This window comes from Mustela nigripes, chromosome 16 (assembly GCF_022355385.1).
Source record: "Mustela nigripes isolate SB6536 chromosome 16, MUSNIG.SB6536, whole genome shotgun sequence".
Taxonomy (NCBI): Eukaryota; Metazoa; Chordata; class Mammalia; order Carnivora; family Mustelidae; genus Mustela; species Mustela nigripes.
Window position 1 is genome coordinate 43,541,210 of NC_081572.1, and position 27,451 is coordinate 43,568,660.

The 27,451-nt window shown below is 54.9% G+C and overlaps 2 protein-coding genes across 2 annotated transcripts; both read right to left on the minus strand.

The window, feature by feature from the left end:
• Window positions 1-3,875: 3,875 nt before the first annotated feature.
• TRARG1 (trafficking regulator of GLUT4 (SLC2A4) 1) lies at window positions 3,876-18,907 on the minus strand. Its single transcript, XM_059378809.1, has 3 exons — window positions 18,153-18,907; window positions 7,652-7,784; window positions 3,876-6,207 (listed from the first exon to the last, which is right to left on the minus strand). The coding sequence occupies exons 1-3, from the start codon at window positions 18,537-18,539 to the stop codon at window positions 6,194-6,196; spliced, it is 534 nt and encodes a 177-aa protein (XP_059234792.1). The 5' UTR covers window positions 18,540-18,907; the 3' UTR covers window positions 3,876-6,193.
• A 7,600-nt stretch (window positions 18,908-26,507) lies between these two features.
• Window positions 26,508-27,170, minus strand: BHLHA9 (basic helix-loop-helix family member a9). The gene has a single exon (XM_059378572.1). It carries the CDS (start codon window positions 27,168-27,170, stop codon window positions 26,508-26,510), a length of 663 nt encoding a protein of 220 aa, XP_059234555.1.
• Window positions 27,171-27,451: the final 281 nt, after the last annotated feature.

Consider the following 27,451-nt stretch of genomic DNA (forward strand, 5'->3'; position numbering starts at 1 on the left):
AGTGGCATCGACATCAATAAGGAGTTTACGGAGCAGGCGCCACAGGTCACGATGGCCTTAGGACCTTCGCAGGTGTAAGCAAACAGCTCATCCTAGAAGTGAAAGGCTTCAGCATGGGGGTGCGGTGGGGGTTGCGGCAGTGTCTCTAGCATCCGGGGGAGCAGCGGGGAAGCAGCGGGAAGCCTGGGCGGGATGAGTCACCTGGCTGCAGGGGCTGCAGGCAGCTCTGTACCAGTCAGCCCCGATCCCCCCCAAACCTACAGGGCCTTTCCTGGGCCCACCCACGGGCAGGAGGAGAAACTTGAGATTCACCAGGGCCTCCCAGGAAGCCCATTAGGCAAAGAGGAGTAAACCCTGAGCTCCATGAGGTGGGAGGAGCTTGGCTGCCTCCAATTTGCAGTCCTCAGAGCTTCCTTCCCGGGATGAATTATTCAAGTCCACCGCCAGGCAGCGGATCAATTATGCAGGAGGCAGAAGCCCGGGCTGGGCCGAGCTTCCAGCTGACCCGCTCTGCCCCGGGCTCCAGGGAGGGACTCTCTACAGCCCTCCCGCAACGGGAGGGGGGGCAGGCCTCCGAGCCCGGGTCTCTGAAATCCGTAGCTGAAACCCAGCTGTCCCTTGGGGATCTAGGCTGGGAGCTGGGCTGCGGACATATCCAGGAAGGGGAACTTTTTTTTTTTTTTTTTTTTAACCATTCCCGTGCCTCCTCTGCCTGGAGGGGCCCGTGCGTCCCTCCGCAAACTGAGAAGGAACCCCGGGTACCGACCCAACCGTGAGAGTAGGGATTCCTGCCGCAGGGTGAGGGTGCCAGAGACGTCCCCCGCTGGTCCTCTAGGACCCAGAGTCTGGCGGGTAGAGACTCAGACGAGTCAGAGAGTTCATGTTGGTGGCGAACAGAAGTTTTCATCCAAGCTGTAGCTTTAAGACACCTGTTGGACTTTCTCTGGGTGGCTAACAGGTTCTAGCAGGTTCCAGCAGGTCCACAGCTGCAGGGGCCAGAGGCTGGTGAAGTTTTGTGCTTCCTTGGGTATGGTGCCTTGGGGGCACACCCACTATGATGACCCTCTGACACACACGCACTCATACACGCGCGCGCGCACACATGTCCTCTACACATAGGCCCCCTCCTCCACAAAGGGACCCAGCCTCCCTGGGAAACACTCTGGGAAGAGGGATGCAGTCCTCTGCAGCTGTGAATTGCCAAACGTACCCAGGGTTTCCTCTCTTTGTCCTTCTCTTTGTTTCTCAGTCTTGCCTAGATTTTCTCAGTTTGCTACACTAGATCCTGGCAGTAGGAAAGAAAGGAAGTGACTATTGTCTTTGGAGGGGAGATAAAAGACTGGAGACGATACCTCTGAGGTGAGACTAGCCAGCTAGCTCCCTTTCAGGCAGGCAGACTGGAGATTCCTCGACTTTAACATGCAAATGAACCACCTGGGGATCTTGTTAAAGGTAGATCTTGTTCAAGTTCAAGGTGTGGCCCAAATTTCTGCCTTTTTTTGCCAGCTTCTGCTGATGCCCAAGCTAATGGTCCAGCAACAAGTAGCCAGGCTCTAGAGTCTATTCCAGTGGTTCCCAGCCTCAAAAGACCATTGGGATGCCCACTGGAAAGCTTTCAAGAATCCAGATGCTCCGGCCCCACCCTGGGGCTGTTTGAACGGGCAGTGGCCAGGTATCAGCATTTCCTAATGCCTGCAGGTGATACCATTGTCCAGAGGGGACTGAGAAGCCTGCCCTAGACTAGCTCAGAGAGCTTTCCAGGGCACACAGGGTGGGGGAGTGGGGAGGAGGCAGGTAGGGCTGGGGATGGAGGACAGTGGGGCCTCAAGGGTCAGGACAGGGTGCCCGGAACCACCCAGACTCCAGGACACTCTCCAGGCTGGGGCCAGGCTGTGCTCTCCATATGGATCGAGCCCTCACGTTTCACCAAGGAGGGTCATCAGACCCCGAGAGCCCTGTGGGTGTGCAGAAGTGATGATCACCCCATTTACAGATGGAGAGTTGAGGTTCAGAGAGGCCAGACCCTTGGTCCCTGGGCACCACCATCCGTCGTGGGAAGCCTCCTGCATTACGGAAGCTCTAACTTTCCCCTCGATGATTGTAAGACAGGTGTACCCCCTTCCCGTTCGGAGTTTCTAGAATTGGGTTGTGTCTGATGAACGATGCTTTCAGGCCTCAAACCAGGCACTAAGGCGATGTGATTGTGCCTGGCAGAGCCTGTGCATAGGAAGTGTCCATTCACCTGTGTCTTATTAAATTGGAAGGCTTACAATGGTGGTATTTCATCTTCATTTTGATCCCCGGTTGCACTTCAAATATCTTTGGAAAGATCAGGAGAGGCTCCTGGTGGAGGCCACTTTCCTGCTCTTGGCTCCCCTGACCTCTGTCCCAGGTTCCCCTCCCTGCTGCCCTCATCTACTGTCTTCCCCTGCCTCCCGAAATGAACTCTCTCCTTCCTTCCAGAACTTTCCCTTTAGGTCAAAGTTCATATGGTCCAGAGAGCCTGTGCTTTTCATCTTGGTGTCCTCAGGGTCCCAGTACAAGGCCTGGTATCTAGTAGGTGCTTAATGTAGAGGCAGCTGGAAGCCGAATGAGATAGAAGGCCTGCAGTGACCACCGGGCTGAGTACAAGTGGGCTCAAGAGACGACCCACCTCAAAATGGCCATAGGCCCTAACTGACCAGTTACAACCACACGTGGTTCCTGAGATTACCAAAAAGGAGAACATTCCGCATGTTCCCATGGTCCCTCACTCTGCCCTGTAACTATGGCCCCCTCACGACCACCACCTTGCCACGGAGTCTCTCCCTCACTGTCCTGCCCACTGTTCCCTCCCAATATATTCAGTATATTTCCATCTCCTTTGTCCTGCCTTGGGGGAATCCTTTCACTGCCCGCACCACCAGCTCCCAACCCCACATTTGCTGACCGCCCCCATCCGATCAGAGTGCTCCACACTTAGTACAAGTTTGTGGGAGGATGGAGGGAGGGGCCCTAGCCCAGGGTCCTTCCGGCAACCTCCCTCCCACTCCCAGGCAAAGGTTGCTGCTCCCTTTTTGGCTCTCCCAGGGACCGCCCCCCCCCCCCCCCCCCCCCCCCGCCCCACTGAAACACCTCCATGCTGCCCTGTGTCCCTCCCGAGTTCCCATATTGAAACCCTCCCCCTCAAGCTGATGGTATTAAGAGGTAGGAACTTTGGGAGGTGCCTAGGTCAAGAGGGTTCTGGGATTAATGCCCTTATAAAAGACCCCCCAGAGGGGGAGGGAATGAGAGGGGAGGGGGTGTCTCTCTGCCCACACTCACCTTCCCGCTGGGCCTGCCCTCCAGCAGCCTGGGAAGTGGATCCTTCCTCCCACCTCCCTTGCCCCCCTGCAGAGCCCCTTCCTCTCACAGGGCTTTCCTCTCTGGGTGGCAAAGCATGGCAGCAAGAAGCCAACTTCGGGGTCAGCTCCAGGGACAGAGTTGGTTCACCATGTGTTCAGTACCTTCTGTGTACCAGGCGCAGTGTGACCTGGGACAAGTCCCTGAACATCTCTGAGCCTCTGTTTACCAATCTGACCCAGGGGCTAACCCCAGTATATGTGAAACCCCCGGCATGAGCCCGGCTGTGAGCAGGTGTCGGGCTCCCGCTCTCTTCTTTCTGTGTCCTTCTTCAGATGCAGAAAGGACCCCTGAAGGAAGGTGGGTCCGGTATTCCTCCCTGGAGAGACAGAGGCCTGGGGAAGACAAACTTGCCCAGGGGAACACCTCGAGCGTCCCCAGGCTCCCGGCCTTGACCCTGGAACCAACAGGTTGAGTGCACTCCCTTCCCCTCTCCCTGTTGTTGGAGACCCCTGGACCCCAGCAGCATAAGACACAGGCCCACGGAGCACGTGCACTTTCAGCTTTATTTCTTTCCATGCCGAGCAATACAGAGGAGCCGACTGGAGAGTGTGGAGAGTGTGGTGCCGGGCGGCGGTGGGGGGTAGTTCTCGCTGCTTCCTCTGGGACATGGGAGAGGCTGCCCCAAGCTGGAAGACTGCAGGGTTCAGGCAGCCAGGGGAGGGACCCATGATGGAGCTGGGAGCAGAGGGGTGAGGCCTCAGGGTGCCAGGCTGCTTGTGGGTGGGCAGCAGGGGAGTCAGGGACCCACCTTCCCAGTCTGATCTCTGCAGGGTTCCTGGTCCTCAGGCTTGTTCTCCTCCCGACAGAGGGATCAGGCTCCTTCCACAACCCTCAGAGCCTCTAAGTTCCATCTGAGTACCTTCTTCTCCCTGCGGTGCTGAGCCTGGGGCCCCCAGGGCCTGGCCAGAGGACCACCAACTCATGAGCCACCATTTCCGTAGACCTCATGACTCACCTCCTGGCCTGAGCTGCCTTCGCAGGTGACACAAATCCTCTGGGCTCACTTCTTCCCTCCCCCAACAGGAGCATTGTGATTGTGGCCTCAGAGGTCTTGTCTAGCAAAGCTAGCCCCTCGCTTAGGGTCTGGCGAGGTTGGCGTCTGCTCCCCAGGTTCGGGAACTGACGTAGGAACGCAGGCCCCAGAAGGACCCTGCCAGGGCCCCTGGGTCCTACACCCCTCCCCTGCCACGACAGCCCTCCTAGAAGGTTCAGAGCTACCCTTGGGACTCCTGGTAGACAGTGCCTCTGTGCTAACGGACTCCCTCCCAGGAGTCTCCGAGGAGTGTCGGGGAGACAGGGAGCAGGCTCCAGGGCCCTGGATGGGTGCCGGGGAAACAGTCTTTGCCAGCCTCTGGCTGCGGCTGGAGAAACCCGATGGCTGGGCAGGGCCCCCCAGGGCGGGAAAGCCTGGAGCTTTCCTCTCTGAGAATCTGGGAGCTGAAGCCAGAGGGGTAGGTGGGCATAGGAAGGGCCCCTGTAGGCAGATCCTGTGCCAGCCAAAGCCTCGGAGAATCCCGGGGCCAGAAACCAGACAGGAGGTCAAAGGACCCTGCTCAGTCCTTTCAGGTGTTCCATTAGGTCCTGAGACAGAGGCCATGGTGTCACCCCCTGCCTGTGCCCAGGGCCTCCTACTCCCCCAAAGACTGGCCCCTTCAGCCAGGCTCTCCCCTCTGTCTTAGAACTCTCTAGACCAAATCAATAATAAACCTTCATAAAAAACCCTCTGGCCCACTCCCCTGTTTACAGCCTGGGAGCTCTGGGGAAGTCCTTCCCCTAGAGGTGGCCCCAACCTCCTCCCCCCACCCAAGAGAAAGTCTTTGTGCTTTGTGGATGGCCAGGGGCTCAGGGTAAGTAAGGCACAGAGAGCGTCAGGTGCTGCTAGGCTGGGAGCCGGGGCCTGGGCCCCACCTGAGCCCCGCCGCATGGGGCCCCAAGTGTGCAGCCTGGACCATCAGGGATGTGGCAGGAAGGGAGCTCAGATCAAGGCTCCTTCTCTCCTGGCTGAGCGGGGCTGGGGTCGGGCCCCAGGCGGCTGCACAGGGAGCAAGGGAACAAGAGGCAGACTGGGTCAGCCTGGGAGACATGATGGGACAGGAGTTCTCAGCAGAGATGAGCCTGAGACTGAAAAGCTGGAGATGTCTGTGGGTCCTGCAGTTCTTGATCCTGTCTTCACCAGCCCACCTCTTGGTGTTGCCATGTCAGCTACATGTCTTGCATGTAGCTGACACCTCTGTCCAGACAACTGCTCATCTTGGGCACCCAAGGGGGTCCCAGGATGGACGTGGAGCAGAAGCTGGGCCCCTGAGCCGGGATCGCAGCAAGGATGTGGCACGAGGCATGCAAATAACTCTTTTTACACCCTGTCCCCCCGCCCCAAAGAAAAGTACAAAAGAGCAAGTCCCACATCTTGACTCTGGGTCCTCAGACAGGTGGGGAGTGTGCAGCTTCTCTCCTGCCATGGTCCTGTTCCTCTCGTCTCCGTCTCCTCTGTGGGGCTGGTTCCCCCTCCAGCAGGCAGTGTATGTGGCGCGGTGGATCCCGGGAGACGGTGGGGATGAGAAACCAGCCGGAGCACGGAGGCCAAATACAGGGCCGTGTCCAGGAGATTAAACCCCATTAATTATTCTTGGCGCTTTTTCACATCTGAGGTGGGCTGACAGTGGGGAGGCCTGGGGGCTTCCCTCCAAGTCGGTGCTTTGGGAGTGCATGGACGTCTCTGTCCTGTCCTCCCGCGGGAGAGGGGGCGTGGGAGCGTGGAGACCTTGGGCTGCCCAGGGCCGCCTCCGCCAGCACAGCGCCCTGGTCCATGTCATTTCTTCTGCACTGTAACGAGAAGAGCCGTAGCAGCGCAGAGCTCAGAACAGGCCTTCAAGCCATTGTTTAGAGGATTTGGGGTTTTGTTTCTGGGTGGGAAACAGCACCAGGGTTGCCTGATCGGGATCTCTTGGTGGAAAAGAGCTCCTGCTTGTGGCATGGAGGCGGTCTTTGCTGGGGGTGCGCGCACCACGGGACACCCCCCCTCCAAACAGAGAACCATGGAGGCCTGAATTTTAAAAATTCCTTAAAGGGCTTAAGAAGCCATTCCCTTTGCCAGTTTGAGTTCAGCAGGGGTCATTGGCTGTGGACAAAGTTGTGGCGAGCGTGACAAGGAGGAGACTGAGGCCCAGAGAGGGGGCTCCTGAGCTAATGCCTGCGCTGGCGGGTCCCCCCACCCCACGTACCAGCCGGGCCGCCAGCCCCCCAGAGACCCCAGAAGACGCTTCATTTCAGATACTTGGACAGTGGGGGATGTGGGTTTCAAACCCAGGGCAAGCTGATTACAGACCTGACCTCTTCTCCTCTCTCCAAAGTGGCCAAATCTGCTCGTGACCCCACTGCTGAATCCCAGGCTTTCCACCCCAGGCTGAACACCCTGGGTTCCAGATCAGTGCCTCCTTTAAGGAGAGGGCCAGGAATCTTAATGAAATGCAGATACTGATTCAGTGGCTCTGGGCAGGGGCCTGAGACTCTGCATTTCTGACCCTTTCCCCGGGCGCAGCAGCCACTGCCGCTGGTCCACGCAGCACGTCTGGAGCAGCAAAGTCTTTAGGGGAAGAGCTTAGACTGACCAGTGCAAGATGCAGAGAGGCTTGGGGTCCTCACAAGGCGGGTGCATGCAGGGAGGAGAAAGGCCAGCGCCGCCCCACAGAGCCCAGACCCTCAGAGCCATGCAGACCCTCAGAGCCATGCCAGCCCACTGAGCCGCTGAGAGTTTCCTTTGGAAAGGGTGCCCCTGCTTGGTTAACTTCCCTGGGCCAGCTCTGGGGGCTCACAAGAGGGTTACTGCCAAATTCTACGACATGCATTGTTTGTGTCTGGTTCCTGCTGGCCGTCTCAACAGGAATGCTTGCAGGGAAAGCCCACCATTCACCAAGCAGCATCACAGCCATGATCTTGGGTGACATTCTCAAGGCTCAGCCAGACACAACTCTGGCCCAGGACCCAAAGCCCTCTGAGCTGGGATAGGAGCTGGCCATCTCTGGTTCCCAGGCCTGGGCTCTTTGTGCACACTTTCCTAATGATCCGGGCATAAGGCAAGGCAGAAGCCCGTCCTACTCAGCTGGGTCCTGCCAGGGATGGGGTCACTTCTCAGAGAGGATCAGCCTGTGTCCCCTACAGGCTCTTACACCGTTTCCACTGTCCCCTGCCCAGGGAGCTGGGCTGCACCCTTCCGTGGTCCTCACCCCAGGCAAGCCGGCTCGCTGAGCTCCACGCGGCTGGGCCTCACCTGTGAAATTGACAGTCACGGCCACGATGATAATAATGATCCCCATGATGATGAAGGTGATACTGAGCAGCCGGGCCAGGCGGCCCAGCCTCCGAGCGCCGTCCAGGTCCCCCTGTTGCACGCTACTTCGGGACTGCAGAGAGAGGGTGGCAGAGACCTAAGGAAGGCTGTTCCCAGCAGACTGGGTTGGGGGCACCCCTTGCCTTGGCCTCCAGAACCCACCCAGCCCCCACTGCACCCTCTATTCCAGCATCCATGGGGATGGGAAGCAGGCTTCTCCTGCAGAACTGGCTCACACCCCTTGTGGGAACCCCATGCAGAGCTTGCCCCTGGCTGGAAGCAGAATCAAGCAGTGCAGGGCACTTGCTCTGAGAACGGTGAGTGGGCAGGGTGGCGGGTGGCATGATGGAGCCCGAGGGTCTTGGAGGGTGGGCCGGGGCCAGGCCATACTGAGCAGGCGGGAGCAGATAAGCCAGGCCTCCCTGGGCCCTTGTCCAAGGCTCACTGCTATGGCCACACTAAGGAGGCCCATTGGGTTTTTCTGTGGTCCGAGGTGCCTGCCTCCTTTCCTCTGTGACCCTCCTCTTCCACACCAGGAAAAAAGCATCATTGGGGCGCCTGGGTGGCTCAGTGGTTAAGCCGCTGCCTTCGGCTTGGGTCATGATCCCAGGGTCCTGGGATCGAGCCCCGCTTCGGGCTCTCTGCTTGGCAGGGAGCCTGCTTCCTCCTCTCTCTCTCTGCCTGCCTCTCTGCCTACTTGGGATCTCTGTCTGTCAAATAAATAAATAAAATCTTTAAAAAAAAAAAAAAAGCATCATTGATCCTCGCTCCTCCTAGTTTCCACCCAGGAATCATATCCTTGTTCAACCGAGCTGACTTCCGCAATCTGAAAGGTTTGAACTTGAGAGGCAAGGGTGTGTGGGGAGCCACACCAGGCTTTATGGGGGCCCGTCTGAATCTTCACTCTTTCTCAGTGAGCTCAGTTTTCCTCAGCCTTATTTAATTTTGGTGAAAGCAGGTGGGTCAGCGCGGGAATGGAGTTGAGTCCCTTGATGATGGTGGTGGTGTTGGTAGTGACGATGATTTATTGAGTGGTTACTTTGTGCCCGGCAGCTTGCTAAGGACTGTACCTGAACAATCTCATTGAGGCTCAGAACCATCCGTGTGGTTGCCAGTGTTGCCCACTTTTAAAGAGGCTGAGGTTCAGGGAAGATACCCTTCCCCTCACTGTTCTCTTCAGGAGGGCACCCCTGTCTCTCAGGTCCTGTCCTTTTCTCTTCACAGAAACCTAAGCAACCCCCACCGCACCCCATGACTCCCTGTCCAAGCACCTCCCAGGACGGAGCCACCTCCTGCCATACTGCTTGATGCTATCAGATTCGCTTCGCCTCGGATCTGCTCCTGGACGTGTGCTCCTCTGCCCACTTGCCCCGTTACCGGCCACAGCTTGGAGTCCAACCACTCGGTCACAATACCTGTCCCTTGCCACCCTACCGATAAGTTTCCTTTCCCGGTCAGTTTCACTGCAGTCCTCCCCAGCTGCCTTGCACCTGCCCCAGCTCTATGCTCTCTTCATCTCCATGCCGCTCCCCACACCCCCATGCCACTCCACAGAGATTTATGCCAGACCCCATGGTAGGGCCCCTGGCATGCGGTCCTGGGGTGGGATCAGAGAAGAGGTGGAGAGTCAGGGGCTGATGCACGAGTTCAAGGAGATGACGGTGGCTTAGCCTGTGACCCTGCCCAGCATCTTCCATGGCTCCCCCCACTGTTTCCGGAACAGTCTGAATCCAGGTTAGCTTTGCACTTCCAGATTTTATCCTCTACTCCTCCCTTCCACAACCTCTGGACTCAGCCAGTCTGAACCCCTACAGGTCTGAGCACCTACCAGTGCAACTCTCCTGCCCGCCTTTCTGCTCCCATCAACCACCTGTCCACATCCTCTTCATCCTCTGCGGACTTCTGGTGGGAGAGAAGCAACCGGAGAGGGGGAGAACGGCGAGATCAAGAAGGGCCCTGACTGCCACAGAATGGAATCTGGATTTTGTCTTGTAGGCATTGGGAGGGGGGGGGCTACAACCGGGTGACTCTATAGACGATTTCATCAAAACAAGAGAGAGGCCCCAGGTGGCTCAGTCGTTAAGTGTCTGCCTTCTGCTCAGGTCATGATCCCGGGGTCCTGGCATCCCAGGACCTGCATCATACTTCCTGCTCAGTGAGAAGTCTGCATCTCCCTCTCTCTCTCCCCCTGCTTGTGTTCCCTCTCTCGCCGTCTCTCTCTCTCTGTCAAATAAATAAATAAAATATTCAAAAAGAAAAAAACAGGAGAGAAAAAGATCCAGTCAGAGGGAGAGGCTGAAAAGACCAAGAAGTGACGGGTGCCCCCAATGTCCCAGGGCAGCCGAGAGAGATCTGAACTTGAGCACAGGGCTGAACTGCAGTGAGCAGAAGAGAGCGCTGCTGTCCTTGGAGACTGGACAAATGTGGGTAAGGGTGGTGTCACACCTCAACAGATCTGTAGCTGGGCAGAAAGTTGTGAGCGTCCACGCCTCTGGACCTCGGGGTGCCCAATGACAATGGGCAAGAGTCATCCAGTGAGAGGTGAAAGAGAAGATGGGTCTGGCTGAGGCATGGGTGGGGCTCGGGCAGGAGCCCGTCCTGAGACTCACAGGCGATCCTGGACCTGGCAAAGACCTGCCAAGGAGCAGGTGCAGCCTCCCAGCTCCCTACAAGGGCAGCCTGGGGGGGAACACAGGTTTCAGAGCCAGACCTCCTGGGGGCCTGTCCCCACCATCCACAGCTGTCCCAACTGCATGACCCTGGATGAGGGGCTTCTTCTCTCTCCTCATCCTCAAATATAGTCACGCATGAATTCCTGACATTTCTAATGTCCCTCAAGCCTGTCCTTACCTCTCCAGCTGACTCCACTGCCCCAGCCCACTCCCACAACAGAGTTCATCTGGAGACTGCACCAGCCTCATCCTCATGAGTCTCTCAGCAACAGCCTTGCCCCCAGCCAACCTCTTCTCAACAGCCATTAATTAGCCTGGTCACACGGCTCCACATAAAATGCATATATTTTTTAAATTAAATTTTTCCTACGTTTTTTAATTTTTAGAAATTTTTTAAAGTGAACTCTATGCCCAACGTGGAGTTTGAACTTATGACCCTAAGATTAAGAGTCACATGCCCTACCAACTGAGCCAGCCAAATGTCCCCAAAGGAATACATTTTTATGCCTCAGTGCCTTTTCATGGACTGCTGTCTCTGCTGGAATGCCTTTCCTCATTTCTGTGTTGCTACCTCAGCAGCTCTTTCTCACCCTTCAAGAGTCACCTCCAGTAAAACTTTACTTCGTGCCCACAAGCAATTAATCAGCCCCTCCTTGGGACTCCTGTCGCGCCTTACACCATGCTCTTTTCCTCCCTTCCCACCTTGTGTCATCAGTTCTTGTGTCGGTCTCTTTCCCTACATTTGAAGACAGGGACCATTCAGCCTCAAGCTTGGTGTCCCTCTTATGTAACCTAGGGACTGGCCCTAAGAGACCTTCAGTAAGTACGTGAGGAAGTAAAAGAATAAAAGAAGAGAAAAAGAGTATGAGGAGAGGCTGTTTTCTCACCACCGAACTTAGCCAGTGGAACGGTCCAAGTTAATAGAAGATTCATGAGTGAAATGAAGGCAATGGGTACCCGAGGAAAGATATCTGTTATCTGGGGGCACCTGGCTGGCTCAATGGATTGAAGCCTCTGCCTTCAGCTCAGGTCATGACCCCAGGGTCCTGGAATCGAGCCCCGCATCAGGCTCTCTGCTCCTCGGAGAGCCTGTTTCCTCCTCTCTCTCTCTGCCTACTTGTGATCTGTCTGTCAAATAAATAAATAAAATCTTAAAAAAAAAAGATATCTATTATCTGGGTATTGGCTCCACCCACTAACCCATGCCACCTCCAGCTCTCTGCAGGCCAGTCCAGGTCACCGAATGAAGGACTTCAACACCAAGGAAACACCTTCCTCTTGGGAGAAAGAGGGGGAACATATAGACAGGCTTCAGGAATTCCCAGGAAGTTCGGCCTTAGAAATGCTGGGGCTTGACTCATTACCAAGAGACTTATTCTTAGCTGTAAGCATGGCACGCAGTGGAGAGGGACACAGGGTTTGTGATGAATCCTTCTCCTCACTTGCCAGAGAAATCATTGTGCACGGGGCAACAATTCAGGACCGTGGAGAGAGACATACATGTGGTTGCTTGGGTAGGAGAGGTGGGGAGGGGAAGCGAGAGAGGGAGAGATGAATTTTTCAGCCACTCTAAACCCAATCCCTCTTCTTTATCTACAGAGCCATCAGCCTGTGCATCCCGTCATGCCTGTTCCTTTGAGCTGGAGGGACAATGTTGAGGAAGATGCACTGGGAATGGCCAGATGACCAAAGTAGACTTGACGGCACCAGCCTTGTTGGGTCATACACATTATGGGTCATACGCTGTCCACATAAACCTCACATCTCTTCTGTAAATCTTAGTTTTCTGATCTGTAAAATGGAGAGAATAGCTGCCTTGAGGAGTAGAGCCCCACTTTTATATCTAGAAGTTACTCACCACGAGCCGACACTCTTTTCCAAAGTTCCCCCATTAGTTCCCAAATGAAAAAACCTGTCCCTTGACCTCAGGGATGGAAGAAGACCCTTCATTACTTTTAATGAGTTAATTACCAGCTGCATTTCAAACCCCACTTAGTGGCATCCTCTTCCTCTCCTACAAAATGGCTCAAGTTGAAGATACAATGATAATTGCAGTAATGGTTGTAAATGACTGTGAATTAATAGATCATTTGTGATTGCAATGGTTGTGGGAATGGTAAGGGAGAAAATGAATTCGGGTTAATAGATCAGTGAGGAAAGGCATTGGAAAAAGTCTGAGAGAGCTGGTAAGGCTGGGGAGGGAAGCGGATGGAGTAGGGAAGGTTCTGGGGAGAGCTGCCAGGGGATGAAACCAGCCAGGGGAAGATGGCAACAGAACTTATTGGGAAAGAGCTTCCACCCCCCCTTGAGGCTCAGGCCAAGCCCCAGCAGGTCTTCGGAGACCTACTGACATCTGACAAGATGTGATCAGCTGATCGCTGATGAGCTATTTGTCCTTCCACAGAGATGGAGCAAGTCCCAGCTGGTCAAAGCCAAGGAATGTGCTTCTCCATGCCCCATTCATGTCCCTCTTTCTACGACAATGCAATTCTTACTGGAATGCCTGACCATAGTTGCTGGAGGGGATGTGGGGGAGTGTGGTCCTGGAGAAGGAGTTGGGGCAGCTGCTGTGTGGTGGGTGGGAGTGTTTGGGGATGCTTAGGACTCAGAGACAGCAGCTGTTTGCCAACCCATTGAGAAGTATGTCGATATTCTCAGCCACGCATCTGCATGCCAGCTGATCAGTGCTGGTTGGGGCTCAGCACTCTTGCTGGGCGAGTGCATGAATGCATGAAAGGGAGCCTGACACATGTCAGTTAAATAACCAGGTCACCCAGAATGCCCGAGAAAGGGAGTGTTGAGCCACTCTGAACTTCTTCCGCACTCCTGCATATGGTAGGAGGAATCTACAGAGAAGCGGCTTCTCTGAGGCTTCCACCAAAACCACAGACTGGGCTGCTCCTCTCCCCAGTAGCGGCATGAAGGCTGGCACTCCAGTCTCCCCCAGACTGGCTAAAGTCAGAACTTGTGGGCCACTGGGGATCTGCCCTTTGCTCTGAGACTACAAAGTTTTGTTTGGTGTTAATGATAACAGTAACCACTGCCCTTTTCTGTGGCAGACTCTGTGCTGGGTGTTTTCACACATATTAACCCAGTTAATCCTCCTGACAGATTTATGGGGTCAATGGTCTTATGACACCTATTTTACAGATGAGACAACTGAGGCTACAGAAGGGGGTTGAGGGACTTGGACACGGTCACATGGCCTGGGACCCACACACACAGGTCTATCTGATGCTGGTTTAAGCACTGTTGTTAGATGAAATCCTGAGGGTCCAGCTCCTTGGGTGGACAGGAGACCTTGCTGGCATTGGGAATATGGCCATTTCTCAGCCTGACCCAGGAGTAGAATGAATGAAGGCAGCCCTGACCTGACCACCTTGGGAGGCTCATTGGAGGGTGCTGTGCTGAGCAGGTCTGGGTCTGGATACCTGGGATCCCAGCCCCTTAGGTTGAGCCCCTGTCTAAGCCACAGTGGGAGGAACACAGCTGGCCCATTAGCCTCCTACTGACAGAATCAGTAGGGGTGGGGAAGGACAGCTGGGGAGTGGACAGAGTGAACAGAAAGAAGGAATGAAATGGATTCTGCTCTTCCTGCACAAATGCCCCAAAGGTTTGGCTTTCCTGGGAGGTACACACCATCCTTGTCCCTAGAGGTAGATGGAGGGCAGGGTCATGGAGACAACACTAGAGTCAGCGTCCAGCTGACATGCCTCTTACCAGTTGAGTGACCGTGGGCAAGGCACTGCTGTAGTGTCTCTGTTGTCTCATGTGTTAAATGAGAACAGTTAGCCCTTACCACGGGGCTCCCTTGGGCTCCAACCTCCTGTCTTCTCGTGGTTCTCTTTAGAGATTCATTTCCACAACTGTACTCCACTTGGCCGCCACCCCACACAATCCCTCTGCTGAAACGTCAGCCCCCGGCATCTCTCTCATGCCTCTCTCGCACAGCAGCTGTCCTTCAACTTCTTGGAGCCTCAACCTGTGACCCCTCCCTCTCCTCCAAGGTCATCACTAACTTCCCAGCCTCACGCTGTCCCAGTCCAGACTGATCCTTGAGTGTGCCACCTCTGCCCCCGCTCACCAGCATTGTCCTGTGCCAGTGGGTCTACCCTCACGGCAACCCTGCCATCCCCAGCCTCAGGTGGGCCAATGTCCCATCTGTGACTCTGTACCAATAGCTGGAGAAAAAAATGCACCACTACACAGGCTGATAACAACTCAGACCCAAGGGGTCCAGCCTCAGCAGAGCCCTCAGGCCTCTCTGTCCCTTGTCACCTCTCCTCTGTCACCAGCTCCTTCTTTCTCAGCAAATGGCCTTGTCCTCCACATCCCTGGTGGCATGGAGCCCACATAGCATGAACCAGCTCCTTTTCCTTTGAGTGCTTCTATCCCCTTCTGCCATCATGACCTTTCCTGCAGGCTCCCAGGAACAGGGTCCTAATTCGAGATCCCATCTCTGCACTCTTCATGAATGTCATGAATCACCTCTCTCCTTTTTGCCTAATGCTGTCCCTCACCAGGGTCACAGGGGGGTCTGTAAATGGCCCAATCAGTGGACACTCCTTATTGGATCGGACCTCTGCACTGCATCGGACCATCCCTCCTCCTTTCAAACTTGCTCCTCCATGGGTGTCTCTCCCTCTCCTCTAGTTTGCCTCCCACCCCCTGAAATCTTTTCAAAACTCTTTCCTGTCCCGTTCCCTCTGCCCACCCCTTAAATGCCGCAGTCCCCAGGAGCTGGGTAACCAGGAGTGTGAAGAAAGTGCTGCTACTTTCACTTCAACAATTCTCTCATCAGTGCCCTCCTTCCTAAGCCATTGCTTGGTCCATCCCTTCATCAGCCCTCCTAGAATCTCAAGAGCCTTCTATGAGGTCTCCCTGCTCCTAGTCCTACCAACTCAAGCTCATTTCCCCCAGCGCAGTTGGGTGTTGGTTTTAAAATATGAACAGACCACATCACGCCTCTGCTTAAATTTTTCAGGGGCTCCCCGGAGCCACTAGCATAAAACTTAAATTCCTAGAGTGAGTCCTGCCCACCTCCCTCCATCACCATACTCTTGCATCCATAGGCCATGTCAAATACACCATGTCATCCATCTTCCCAAATGCCTAACATGGCGCCTCATTGGTAAAAGAGGTGTGTTCGTTAATGGGGCACCCATTCATTCTCTACCACTTAGTCACCTCCAAACAAGCAACTTGCCAGTCAAGTGAGTGATTGACTGAATTAATAAATGTATGGTCTGTGTTAACAACTCTTGGGTTTCCAGAAACTCTTTCTGCCCCTTGACAGGGTCTTGGTCCAGACCTCTTCATCTCTCACCTAGGCTCCTGCAAAAGTTCCTTCTCCCCGCTGCCAGGCTCAGAGGGACCCCTTCCGTCCTTTCTCTTACCCCACACCAGCCTCTCCACCACAATGGAAGCCTAACCACACCTCTCTCTGGTTCCAAACCTTGTGAAGTAAATGCCAGGAGAAGCTTGCCACTGGTCCCAGAGGACCACGCGCTGTATGGTTCCATTGGTATGAACTGTCCAGAAGAGACGAATCCATACAGATAGAAAGCTTAGTGCTTTGTAGGTCTGGGAGGGATCAAGGGAGAGATGGAGTGATTAAAAAAAAAAAAAAAAAAAGGTATGGAGCTTTTCTGGGGGTGAAGAAAATGTTCTGAAACAGACTGTGGTTATGGTAGCATGGATCTGTGAAAATCTTTGAATTGTACACTTTGAATAGGTGAATTGTATAAAATGTGTATTGTAGGTCAAAGCTCTAAGAAAACCCCCAAAAGCCATGATGGTCCCACCCCTGGCCAGGGAGACACTCGGGTACCACTCAGTTTATTGCTATGGTTTAAGATCCCTTTCCTCACGCTCTTTGCGTGGTTCATCTCCCTTTACCCTCACACAGCTCTCTAATGTAGGTGTTATGTGACACCCATTTTGCAGACGGGAATACTGAGAAGAGAGATTTCAGTGACTTGCCTAAGGCCCCATGATACGCTGTGATTTGGTCTAGCAGGAGGACTTCTTACAATGTGTTATAGGATCTGTTTCCAAGTTTCTCCCCACTGGACTTGAGGCTCCTGGGAATTGGTGATAGTGTCTGGTTCTGACCTAGCACCAGATTCCCCACCCCTGGCCCAGTGGCCTTCAGAACTGACTCAGGAAACTGAGAAGGCTGTAGAATTATGCTGGGAGTGGGCTCAGTGGTCTCAGTCTGGGACCCAGGCACCTTTGACAAAGGCAGCATCTATCCAGCCTACACACTGCCTCCCCAACAAAGAGATGGATTCCAGCAACTCTTCTCTCCTGGGTCCTTGTGTGGTTTCCCTCCCCGAAGCCTGTCTCCCCTCCTGGGGCTTCTCCCTGTAACTAAGAGGTTGGCCCTGCCCAGAGCTCCCGGCTGCATCCCTGGGACCTGGTTCTGCCCCCAGCTGCCTCCCAAGGGCAGCAGGCAGCACAGGAAACGCCTCAAAGACCCCCCCCCCCACCTCTGGCCCCTGTTCAGCCCTGGCTCTTGTGCCCATCCCAAGTCTCAGGAATGCCACCGGGGTCCCCCGACATGCTGGCAGGTGGAGCTAGATTTGACGGGGAATCAGGGAAGGCATCCCTAGCTGGACACCAGAAGGATGTGTTTGAGGAAACAGGCTCTTTCTCAGAAGACAGCCCTGGGGGGGGGGGGGGTGCAGCAGTAGTGACCCCAGGTCCTAAGGACTTGGTGATAAATGACTCAGCAGGACATCACTCCAGAAGGAAGCAGACAGCATCTCCCTGCGCTGTCCCCCAGCCCTAAGCAGCCCGGGACTGGGAGTTTACTACTCCTGCTTTTTTTTTCCCTTCTGGAAGCCACTGCCTGCCTGGGCTTTCTCTCTCACACCCCCTTCCTCCCTCCTCTTCCTGGAACTCAAGTCACTTGCCAACATCCACGGACATTTTCTGGGGATCTTCTATAAGCAGCTCTATCCAAATAGCTTGGTTTGGGGGACAAGCTAAAATAGTCTACTCAGAACCCAACAAGGCACTTAAGTGTATGAGAAGCGAAGACTAGCCCACATGCTCCTAGGCAGGGCTGACCATGTCCTCTGACACACATTTTACCCCCACGGCCCAGACCTCCCCTACCCTAAAAACAGACTCAAGACAGATGCTGGAATCAGTGTGAGCACCAAGGCCCAGAGGGCCCCAGCAAAAACAGCCCCCCCCCCACCAGTTCCCTGAAGGAGCAGCCTCGGGGGAACCCGGCCCCAGGGCCCCATGTGCGTGGCAGGGAAGTCACAGCCGGCTCTTGGAAACCAATGCTGGCAAAGGCCACTGGAATACCCAGGTGGCCTGGGGTAAGGGGTGGAGGCAGCTGGCTCCCCTCCAGAGAACTCGGGGTCCTGAGACCCCACGCTGGCCCCAACCTCTACTGACCCACAGCCCCACTTAGGATGACACCCACAGCCCCACTTAGGATGACACCCCAAAAGGCCAGCCCCCCAACTTGGCCGCCTGTCTACTGCAAAGAGTTTAGCTCAGGGTGGCTCCTGGGGGTCCCCTCCCCAGAAGGGTATGTGCAAAGTCGCTGCTGCGATGCAGAAGAGCAAGAGAGGAGGCAGGACAGCAAACAGAAGGTCTCCCGGTCGCGGCCCCCTCTCCAGCAGGAGGGGTAGTAGGCCTGGTGAGAAAGGGAGCCTTCCCCCAATCCCCTGCCCCCAACTCTCTGTTCTGCATGCCCCAGGCAGAAGGTCTGGTGCCCACTGAGCCCAGGAACAGAGAGCCACACTTACCATGATGGAAAAGATGAGGGGAATCAGATTGAGAGGCCACACAGGGCAGAAGCAGGAGGCGATGGCAAGGATGAGGTAATCTTTGGGGACCTCTTGATCTTGGGCAGAGGAGGCAGTGGCAATGGAGGACGCCCTCCTAGAGCTGGCCCGAGAGGCCGACCAGGGGAGTGTGGCTTCAGGGCACCCCTCCGATACCACCTTGAAGGGCAGGCCGTGGCCGTTCTGCTCCAGGTCCAGAGTCCCCGAGAGGGACGTGGACAGCTTCAGGGGCTTGTCATCCTTGTCTTCCACCTTTGTGAGGAGCTTCTCCATCTCCGGCAGGTCCAGGGGTGAGGTGGTGCCTGGCTCCTGGGCTGAGGGAAACTGAGGCTGCCCCGGGTTGGCCATGGTGGCTTGGGTCTGGGGTTGCTCCAGCTTCAGGCTGAGACGCTCAGCTGCAGGGGGAGCTCAGCTTACCATTCCTCAGCCCAGACTGGGGGCCACCAGCTGGGGGGCTGAAGCGTGCCCCAGGGGAGCGAGGACAGGGGTCGGCTTCTCCTGGCCTCTGAAGCCGGCCTGATGCCCCCGCAGAGCTTCGGGAAGCTGGATGGAGCCTTCAGATCTGTTCAAGTTTGAGACCAACTTTGCTGGTGCTGCTGACAGCACAGATGGGCGGGGAAGTGACAGAAAGCAGCTCCGAGAGCAGAGCAAAGAGGCTCCTCTCCCGGGTGAGGCTTAGGCTAAGTCAGAGAGAGGAGAGAGAGAGAGAGAGAGAGAGAGAGAGTACACCACACAGCCTCCCTCCCTCCCCACCCTCCTCTGAGATGCTTTTCTTTTTCAATTCCCCTCTCCCCTGAGACCGTGCTGTGTGCTGCCTCAGCCCCAGCCCAGCCCAGCCCAGCCCAGAGCCCAGAGGGACTTCAGTGGGCCTCTCCTTTCCACTGCAGCCACAGAGCCCGCCTCTCTGGTCTGGGGGCTCCAGATCGGGAAACGGACCAAGTGGGTCACAAAGGGGCGTGTCTTCAACCATCTTGGGAAACGCAGCCCTCTGCTTCTCTTTTGCTGGAGCGGGTCACACTTCCTCCTATCTCGGCCCTTCCTCCTCTTTCTCCTCCTCTCTTGCAGGCATAGCTGAGCCCAGGACCTACCCTAGGGCATCCCACCTGACCTTTGGCCCCTGGACATGTCTAGGCCACAGCCTGGTTCCCTGCTCCAGGAGGAGAGGGCAGACTAAGCACCAAGGATCCTGCCTCAGTGGGTCTCTGGACCCCTCACCAAGGGGTGTTAGGAAGGAAGTGTGGGTCTATTTCATGCCCATCTGAGCTTTCCTGGGATGCTTTTACTTATTTATTTTTTAAAGATTGTGTTTATTTATTTATTTGAGAGGGAGAGAGAAAGCATGAGCAGGAGAGGGGGGCAGAGGGAGAAACAGGCTCCCCACTGAGCAGAGAGCCCCGATGCTGGGGCTTGATCATGACCTGAGCTGAAGGCAGATGCTTAACCTACTGAGCCACCCAGGTGCGCCTCTGGGGTGCTTTTATTTTATTTTACTTTATTTTTAAAGATTTTATTTATTTATTTGACAGATCACAAGTAGGCAGAGAGGCAGGCAGAGAGAGGAAGAGAAGCAGGCTCCCCGCTGAGCAGAGAACCCGATGCGGGGCTCAATCCCAGGACTCTGGGACCACGACCCGAGCCGAAGCAGAGGCTTTAACCCATTGAGCCACCCAGGTGCCCCTGGGGTGCTTTTAAAAAGCAGCAAAGATACTCCTGTTCAGGAGCTTGCTGGTCTGAAGGACCTCAGTCCTGGTCGTCAGTCCTCTCTGATTCTTCCTGTCGCTCTTCACTCCCTCTCCTGTCTTCTCTCTGTTTCAGTTTCCTCCTCCAGGTTCCACGTCTCCCCTGTGTCCCCGATCTCTCTCTCCTTACAGTGTTTCAGAAGCGTGACCTGGAACCCCTGTGTGTATGCGCCTGTGTGTGTGTTGGGGCGGGCGGTAGAAGAGGGTAAGAGGAAAGACTCTAAGCCCCTACGGTCATGCAGGTTGGGAGGTGGGGAGGCAGAAGCAGGATGGGGCCTCAGAGGTTGTGGGGTTCAGATCCTCTGATATCCCACATGTGAGGCCGGAAACGGAACAACACTCCTTTCAAGCAGACATCAGTCCCTTGTCCTGGTCCTGGAGCCAGTTTGGAGCAAGAGAAACCACTGTAGTGGAAAGAAATAGCTTTGGTTTGTGTGTCAAGCTGTGCTCTGAAATGCTGCTTCCAGCAAGGGCTGTGTCCAGGTTGGGGGTGGGGACTTGGGGGATGGGGGACGTGACCAGCTGAGAGAGGGGAGAACAGGGCACAGAAGAGCCGCCTGCTAGGGGCTCAGGAGGAGTCTGGGGAGCTGAAAAGGCTCCAGAGGCTCATAAGTTTCGAACATACTGTGTAGCTTTGGCACACATTGTCAAGTTTGGTAAATCTGAGTATATTACATTAAGAATTTTTGCTTCATAAAGGAAACCCATTGTTGTTTGCAAAATGCAAGCCTCTGGGATTGTTGCTGTTGGCCTGGAGAGAAAGAGAGAGAGAGAGAGAGACCGAACTTCCTCCTCCTCTAGGTTCTTAAAGGAAGCTCTTCCTCCCCAAGGCCAGGGGTCGGGCAGGAAAGTGAGCTGGGCTTCCTTGACCGGGAACTTTTGGAAATGTGCTAATGTCTTTTTAAACATGAGACCTCGTGCAGAGGGTGGGAAGTTGGGTGCCTGGGACCCCTAGTCTCCAAGTCAGTTTCCGGCTTGGACAGAATTCTGTATTACAGCTGGAAGCTGACCCTGGGCCCCCACGTGGGGCCTACAGCTGCCCAGCCCAAAGATTCCATAGCCTCTGGCCCAAAGATGGCTCTTGAGCCGCTGAAATATAGCTGGTTCCAACTGAAACGTGCTGTAAGTATAGAACATACTGGGTTTTGAATACTTAGTTCAAAAAGGAACATAAAATGTCTCATGAATACTAATGTACATTGATTACATATTAAAGTGATAAATTTGTTGTTACACTGAGCTGAATAAAACGAGATTAAAATGAATGTCACCTCCGTCTTTTGGCCTTTTAAAAATATGCCAACTAGAAAATTAAAAATTAGGGGCACCTGGGTGGCTCAGTGGGTTAAAGCCTCTGCCTTTGGCTCAGGTCATGATCCCAGGGTCCTGGGATCTGCTCAGCGGGGAGTCTGTTCCCCCTCCCCTGCCTGCCTCTCTGCTTACTTGTGATCTCTCTTTCTGTCAAATAAATAAATAAAATTTAAAAAAAACACTCTTTAGAAAATTAAAAATTAAAAACATGGGTTGTATTACGTTTTTATTGGGCAGTGCTGGCCTCGAACAGAATGAATCCAACATAGAGGCATCTTACATGATTTACATGACTTATATGACTTAATAAAAACACTACGAGGAAAAAAAAAAAAAAAGCCAAGAAGTCCCCGGGGTGGCTCTATGGCTGTGAGGTTGTGGGGGCAGGCCAGGCTTGCCCCCCTCACTGTGTGCTGCCGGGCTCACGGTGCCATCTAGTGGCCTGGTAGTGAGGAGGGGAATGACCAGAGGCGGGTTTCCTGCTCCCCCACACCCACTACATCCCCCTCCAATGGGAGAGGCCCGGAGGTGCCTCAGGTTGGGGCTCCCAGGCTGGTAAGCTCAGCCTAGCGAGCTGCTGGGTCTGCAGCCTGCAATGGTCGCCTCCCCATGCCCCCCACTCCCAACTAGGGTCTTCCACGGAGGCCCATGGGCCATACTCATCATCCAAAATGGATTTGGGCTGCAATCCGTTTCCCATAGACACAGAGCTTCAGACTTGTAACGTGAAGATTCGGGGACTCTGGGACCGGTTTCTGAAGAGCAGCCTTCAGAAGGAGATGTGGGGCTCCTCCAGCTCCACCCCCACGAGGCCTACCTGCCTGCGGGGATTTGAGCTGTGAGCCCCTGCAGCTAGACAGATGGACTGACCTTTCTGTTCCACTGCTGCCTGGCCTGGCTGCTGAAGAAAGTCACTTCCTTCCCTCCCCCAATTTCCTGGTGTGGCTGTGAGGTCCAGGGTGCCGCATGTGTACCCCCTGGCTCCCTCGCCCAGGGTCTGGCCCAATTACAGCTGGCTGGCCAAACCAGAGGAAGATGCAGACAGAAACCACATGCCCAGTGTGTCCACATGGACACTAATTCCTACCTCTGTCTGCCCTGGGCTCAGCTCACCCCACGCCAGGAACATCTGGGATCTGTGTGAGCACACGTGTGAGCCCACAGCCACCCCCCACCAACACACACACTGTAAGAAAAACTTGATGTGGGACATCTGGGTGGCTCAGTCAGTTGGGCGTCTGCCTTTGGCTCAGGTCATGATCTCAGGGTCCTGGGATCAAGCCCCACATCGGGCTCTCTGCTCGGCAGGAAGCCTGCTTCTCCCTCTCGCTCTGCCTGTCGCTCTGCCTACTTGTGATCTCTGTCAAATAAAGAAATAAATATAGAAAGTCTTTGGAAAGTGCTCTGAGGAGACAAATCTTTCCCCTTGAAAGGGCAATTATGAAGAACTTAATAGATACTAACTCTGTTTGCGTACTCCAAATTCTCTTAGGGTATGTTCGTGTACCTACATGCCTGTCTCCAGTTAGAATCGTAGGCACAGACCATTCTGCGATCTGCTCTGCTAACTCACGATTTTCACTCTATTAGAACACCAGAGTTTGCTTTGCCAAGCCTCAATGGTTGGACATTCGTATGGTTACAAATCTCTTCCTGTGCCGTGCCTCTGGGGCTGCCTTTTTGCAAACAGGGTTTTCGGTTTTGGATGACTCCCTTGGAGTCTTTTTAGTGTGACTTTGCCCATTTTTTTTCTACCAGAAAAGGAACAGAGACGCAGGACAACTAGCAATCTATAAATATGCCCTTTTCTCCACACCTTTGGTGATATCAGTCTGACAGTTGTTACCTATTTTTGCTGGTGTGTCTCCTTCATTGCTAGACAGACAAGGTACTGCTCCCCGTGATGGAGGAAACGAGGATAAAGGAAGGGCCTGGAAGGCGCAGACTTCCTAAGAGCAGCCAAGAGACCTTGTGTATTGGAGCCCGTTGTGAGCTATGGGGCTGCTGCCAGTGTCTGTCATTCTTCTCTGGCCCCCTCTCCTTCGAGACTCTTCCAGTGGACAGCCGTTCTCACCCTTATAGATACAGGATTTCTCTCTTTAGGTATACCAGTTCTTCGTATCTTTTTTTTTTTTTAAGTTTATTTATTTGGGGCGCCTGAGTGACTCAGTCATTAAGCGTCTGCCTTCGGCTCAGATCATGATCCCGGAGTCCTGGGTTTGAGGCTCACATCTGGCTCGCTGCTCAGCAGGAAGCCTGCTTCTCCTATTCCCCCTGCTTCTGCTCCCTCTCTTGCTGTGTCTCTTTCTGTCAAATAAATAAGTAAAAATCTTTTAAAAAGACTTATTTATTTATTAGAGAGAGAGAGAACATGAGCTGGGGAAGGGGCAGAGAGAGAGGGAGGGAGAGAATCTCTAGCAGATTCAAGGTGTTCTGGCCCAGGAGACGCTAATGCATCAGGGAGAGGCAGGGAGAACCTGTTAGGTCAGCACATACACATATGCACACACAAATATTCACATGTCCACATGTCTGTATAAGCAGTCACATAATGTGTGGATGTCAGAAAATGTTTATGACAAACAAACAACAACAAAAACAAGAAAAAAACCCTTTGAGGGATGCCTGGGTGACTCAGTTGGTTAAGCATCTGCCTTCGGCTCAGGTCATGATCCCAGGGTCCTGGGATCGAGCCCCATGTCGGGATCCTTGTTCAGCAGGGAGTGTTTCTCTGTCTCCCTCTGTCCTTCCCCCTACTTGTGCACATGCGCTCTCTTTCTCTCTCTGTCTCTCATTCACCCTCAAATAAATAAAGTCTTTAAAAAAAAAAAACCCTCTTTAAATACTAGACAAACACCTAACAGCATGGAAACACACACACGTGTGCACTTAAACATTTAGTCCTGATGAGACAGTACTAATGTGTTGTGGACTTGAGTTTATAAAACACCTTCCCAGGCATTCTATCTTTATAACAACCTTGTGAATAGAATATGTCTTAATAGCTTCCACTCAGTGAGTACTCACAGGGCCAGGCACTATGCTAAGTGCTTGAAATACATTCTCTCATGTAGTCTTCACAACAGCCTATGATGTAAGTGCTTATTTTAGTCCGTTATACAGAGCGGAACACCAAGGCTCAAAGCCCTTAAGTCATTTGCCCTAGGCCACTCAGCTGGAAAGTGCAGAGACTTAAGTACTTTCACATCCCTCCCTGCGACCTCACCCATCTGCTGCACGTGTGCGATTCCACCTGCAGGGGGCGCCCTCACCATGCCTGAGCTCAGCGTGCTCGCGAGCCAGAACACTCACCTCTTTCTGTCCTGGAACTTAAGAAAGCAGGACTTGCTGGTCATTTTACTATGTTTCCAAGGCATGAAAACCTGGAGCTGAAGCGAGGTAGAAGCACTGTCCAAACTGGTCATAAGATTATAAAAATATACAAACAGTAATACCTTCTGTTATGGAACACCTTCTCCTTGCCAGAAACCGTACATTCTGAATGAATGTTAATCCTGTGTCAGCGGTGAGGGACTAGAGGTCTAGAGAGGCTGAGTGATGCCATGGGTTGCACACGGAGTGAGGGGCTGGGTGGAAGTTGGACCCCAGGATGGTCTGGCTCTTTCCTTTCCACTATCAGACTGTGGCACTGCCTCCCCACAGATGGAAGGCTCAGTGGGAAGGCCTGGGGCCAGATTCCCACATTCTGTTTCTGGTTGAACCCTGTGATTCCTCTGCCCAGAATCAGAACCTTCCTGGGGATCTGTGCTGCAGACGGCTGCCCTGTGGAATTGGGAACCCTAACACCTATGGGCTGGGGACAGGAGGACAGGACGTCGAGTTTGCCAGCCAGTGTCTTGCTTGCAGAAAGCAATTATATCTTTAATTATGGCCTCACTATGACTGTTTGGAGGACTCCTTGCTCATCTGTGGGTCTATACGCATCTCTCCAGCTTCTGTGATGTTCCCCATTCTGAGCTGGGTCCCTTTTCTCACCCTAGCTGGCAAGTGTCCTGCTCTCCAAGGAGACCAGAGAGCCCTCGGGCCTCCCCTGACATCTGGGTTCTCAGCGTGGCCAGCAGCCACCTGTAGATCAGCTCATCAGCATGAGTGAGGCCAGAGATCAGCTCGGGAGTGCTCAGTGCAAATGCTCTCCAGACCTCTCAGGGAGGGCTGGTTGTGCCTCCCACTTTCTCAGCAGAATTGGCCTGAAGCCCTCATCTCATTCCCTTAACCTCTTCCCCATAATCTTTCCTGATTCTGTGTCTGCCCCTTCATCATAGAGGCCCTGGCTGCACTGGACCCTTTTTCCCTGGGAGCTCCAGGCACCCAGGATCAGGGTACAGGCAGGACTTACTGGCCTCCTATCCCTGGTCTGCCCTAGGCTTCCTTTCCCAGAGACTGGCCCAGACTCCACATCCCCTAAGACAGCAGCTCAGTGGGGTGTCCCATCCAGAGATGAGACAGACTGTATCCATAGTCTCTTGGAGCCACTCCCCCTCCTCAAATAATGTCCTCTCTCCCACAGTGCTCCTCACGGTGTCCAGACACACCTGGGGTCTTGCCATGGATCAATGCCCCAGGTACATACCTACCTGTGGGCATCAGGCCCTGGGCCTGACATTCCAGAGTGAGCTCCCGACCTCAGGCCTTCCTGCCACCTTGGGCCATAGGGCCCAGGGGACACCTGATAGCAGACAGAGATGTTAGCTTTTCCGTTTTTATTTGGTTCCTTCCGTTGCTTCTCTTACATCACGGATCAGGGGACCGCCGCAGGAAGGGATGTGGATGCCACATTGTCACCAGACTATACCGGGTGTCACCCACACTCCCCACATACAAGTCCCCCTGTCCGAAAGCTCCCTTTCGCCTAAAACAAAACAAAACAAAACAAAGCAAAACAAAACAAAAACAAAACCAGCAAGAGAACATAGGGCTCAGAGGCACAGGAATGCGAAGTTCACTTTCCAAGAAGAGGTCTTCAAGTCCAAACAGAAGAAAGAGCCCAGCAGGGTCCTGCTCCTTTCCCAGAGCCACCATCCCCTGCTGGGATCAGGGCGGTGAAGAGGGGTGCTGGGAAGTGCAGCCCTGGTCTCTGGTTCCCTCCCAACTGGCAAGGCTGCCTCCCCTCTCTCTCTCAGGCCTCAGCCCTTCAGTTTTTCTCGGTCCAGGACGTTTTCAGCAGTCTTCCCTCCTGTAGCCATCCGGCCGTTGGCGGTTCCCTGGCCGGCCCGCCTCCAGGCGCACCGGGTCTCTGCGGGGCCGGTCAGCAGTGCTGGAAGCCCAGCCCGGGGCCCGCACGCAGGTGCCCCCGCGGCCAGGTGAAGGGAGCCCCGGGACCTCGGCGCCAGCTTCCCGTGGACGCCTGAGCCGAGACCTGAGCCTCGGCCCCCGCCCGGGGCCGTCCAGGGGACATGTGCGGGGAGCACGAGGCGCAGCGCGGCTCGAAGGGGCCCGCGGACGGCGGGGCGGGCGGCGGCGGCGGGCTAGAGCCCGCATCCCCGCTGCCCCCGGCGCGCGCGGCCTGGCCGTGGCACTCCAGATGCCCGCAGGGCCAGCGGGGCGCGGGGCTGGCGCGCAGGACCAGGGAGAGCGCCGCGATGCGGTGGATGGCCCTGCGCAGGGTGGCGATCTTGGAGAGCCTCTTGCCGCCCAGGTCGTGGCGCAGCGCCCTGCGGAGCGCGTTGAAGGCCTCGTTGTAGTCCAGGATGCGTTTGCGCTCCCGCACGTTGGCCGCCATGCGCCGAGCCTTGGAGCGCACGGGCCGGGTGCGCGTCCTGGCACCCGCCATCTCCTCCTCTGCCTCGCAGTTCTCCCTCAGCACCCCAAAACCCCTCCCGGCCTCCAGGCAGGAGCCCCCCAAGTCCTCAGAGGAGCCCTCGGCCCCCTTGAGGCCTCTGAGGCCTGGCCCTGGCCCGCCTCGGTGCATGACCTTCCCCAGGCCTTGTTGCCCCGGCTCTGGCTCACGGGGCTGACAGTTCACCTTCTGAGCGTTGACTCCCGCAGGCTGGACACTCCCCAGAGGGGCCCTCTCTAGTTGGGCTTTATGGCACCACGTGGCTCTCCACCCTTCCCATCCATCCATCTCCCTCCTCCTGCTTTATTACCTGCCTCCAGGTAGGCTGGAGAGGGAGGAACCGGGAGGAAGGAAACAACCAAGGAAGGAAGCATGCAGATTCTTGTACGAGGGGACCAGAGGGGCAGCCCGGC

Excerpts from the sequence above, each read along its gene's own strand:
- TRARG1 (XM_059378809.1), bottom strand. The coding sequence starts at position 18,539 with ATGGCCAACCCGGGGCAGCCTCAGTTTCCCTCAGCCCAGGAGCCAGGC. Across the intron at positions 7,785-18,152 it reads CCCTCATCTTTTCCATCATG|TCCCGAAGTAGCGTGCAACA; the intron begins GTAAGTGTGGCT and ends CTCTCTCTGCAG.
- BHLHA9 (XM_059378572.1), bottom strand. The coding sequence starts at position 27,170 with ATGCACCGAGGCGGGCCAGGGCCAGGCCTCAGAGGCCTCAAGGGGGCC.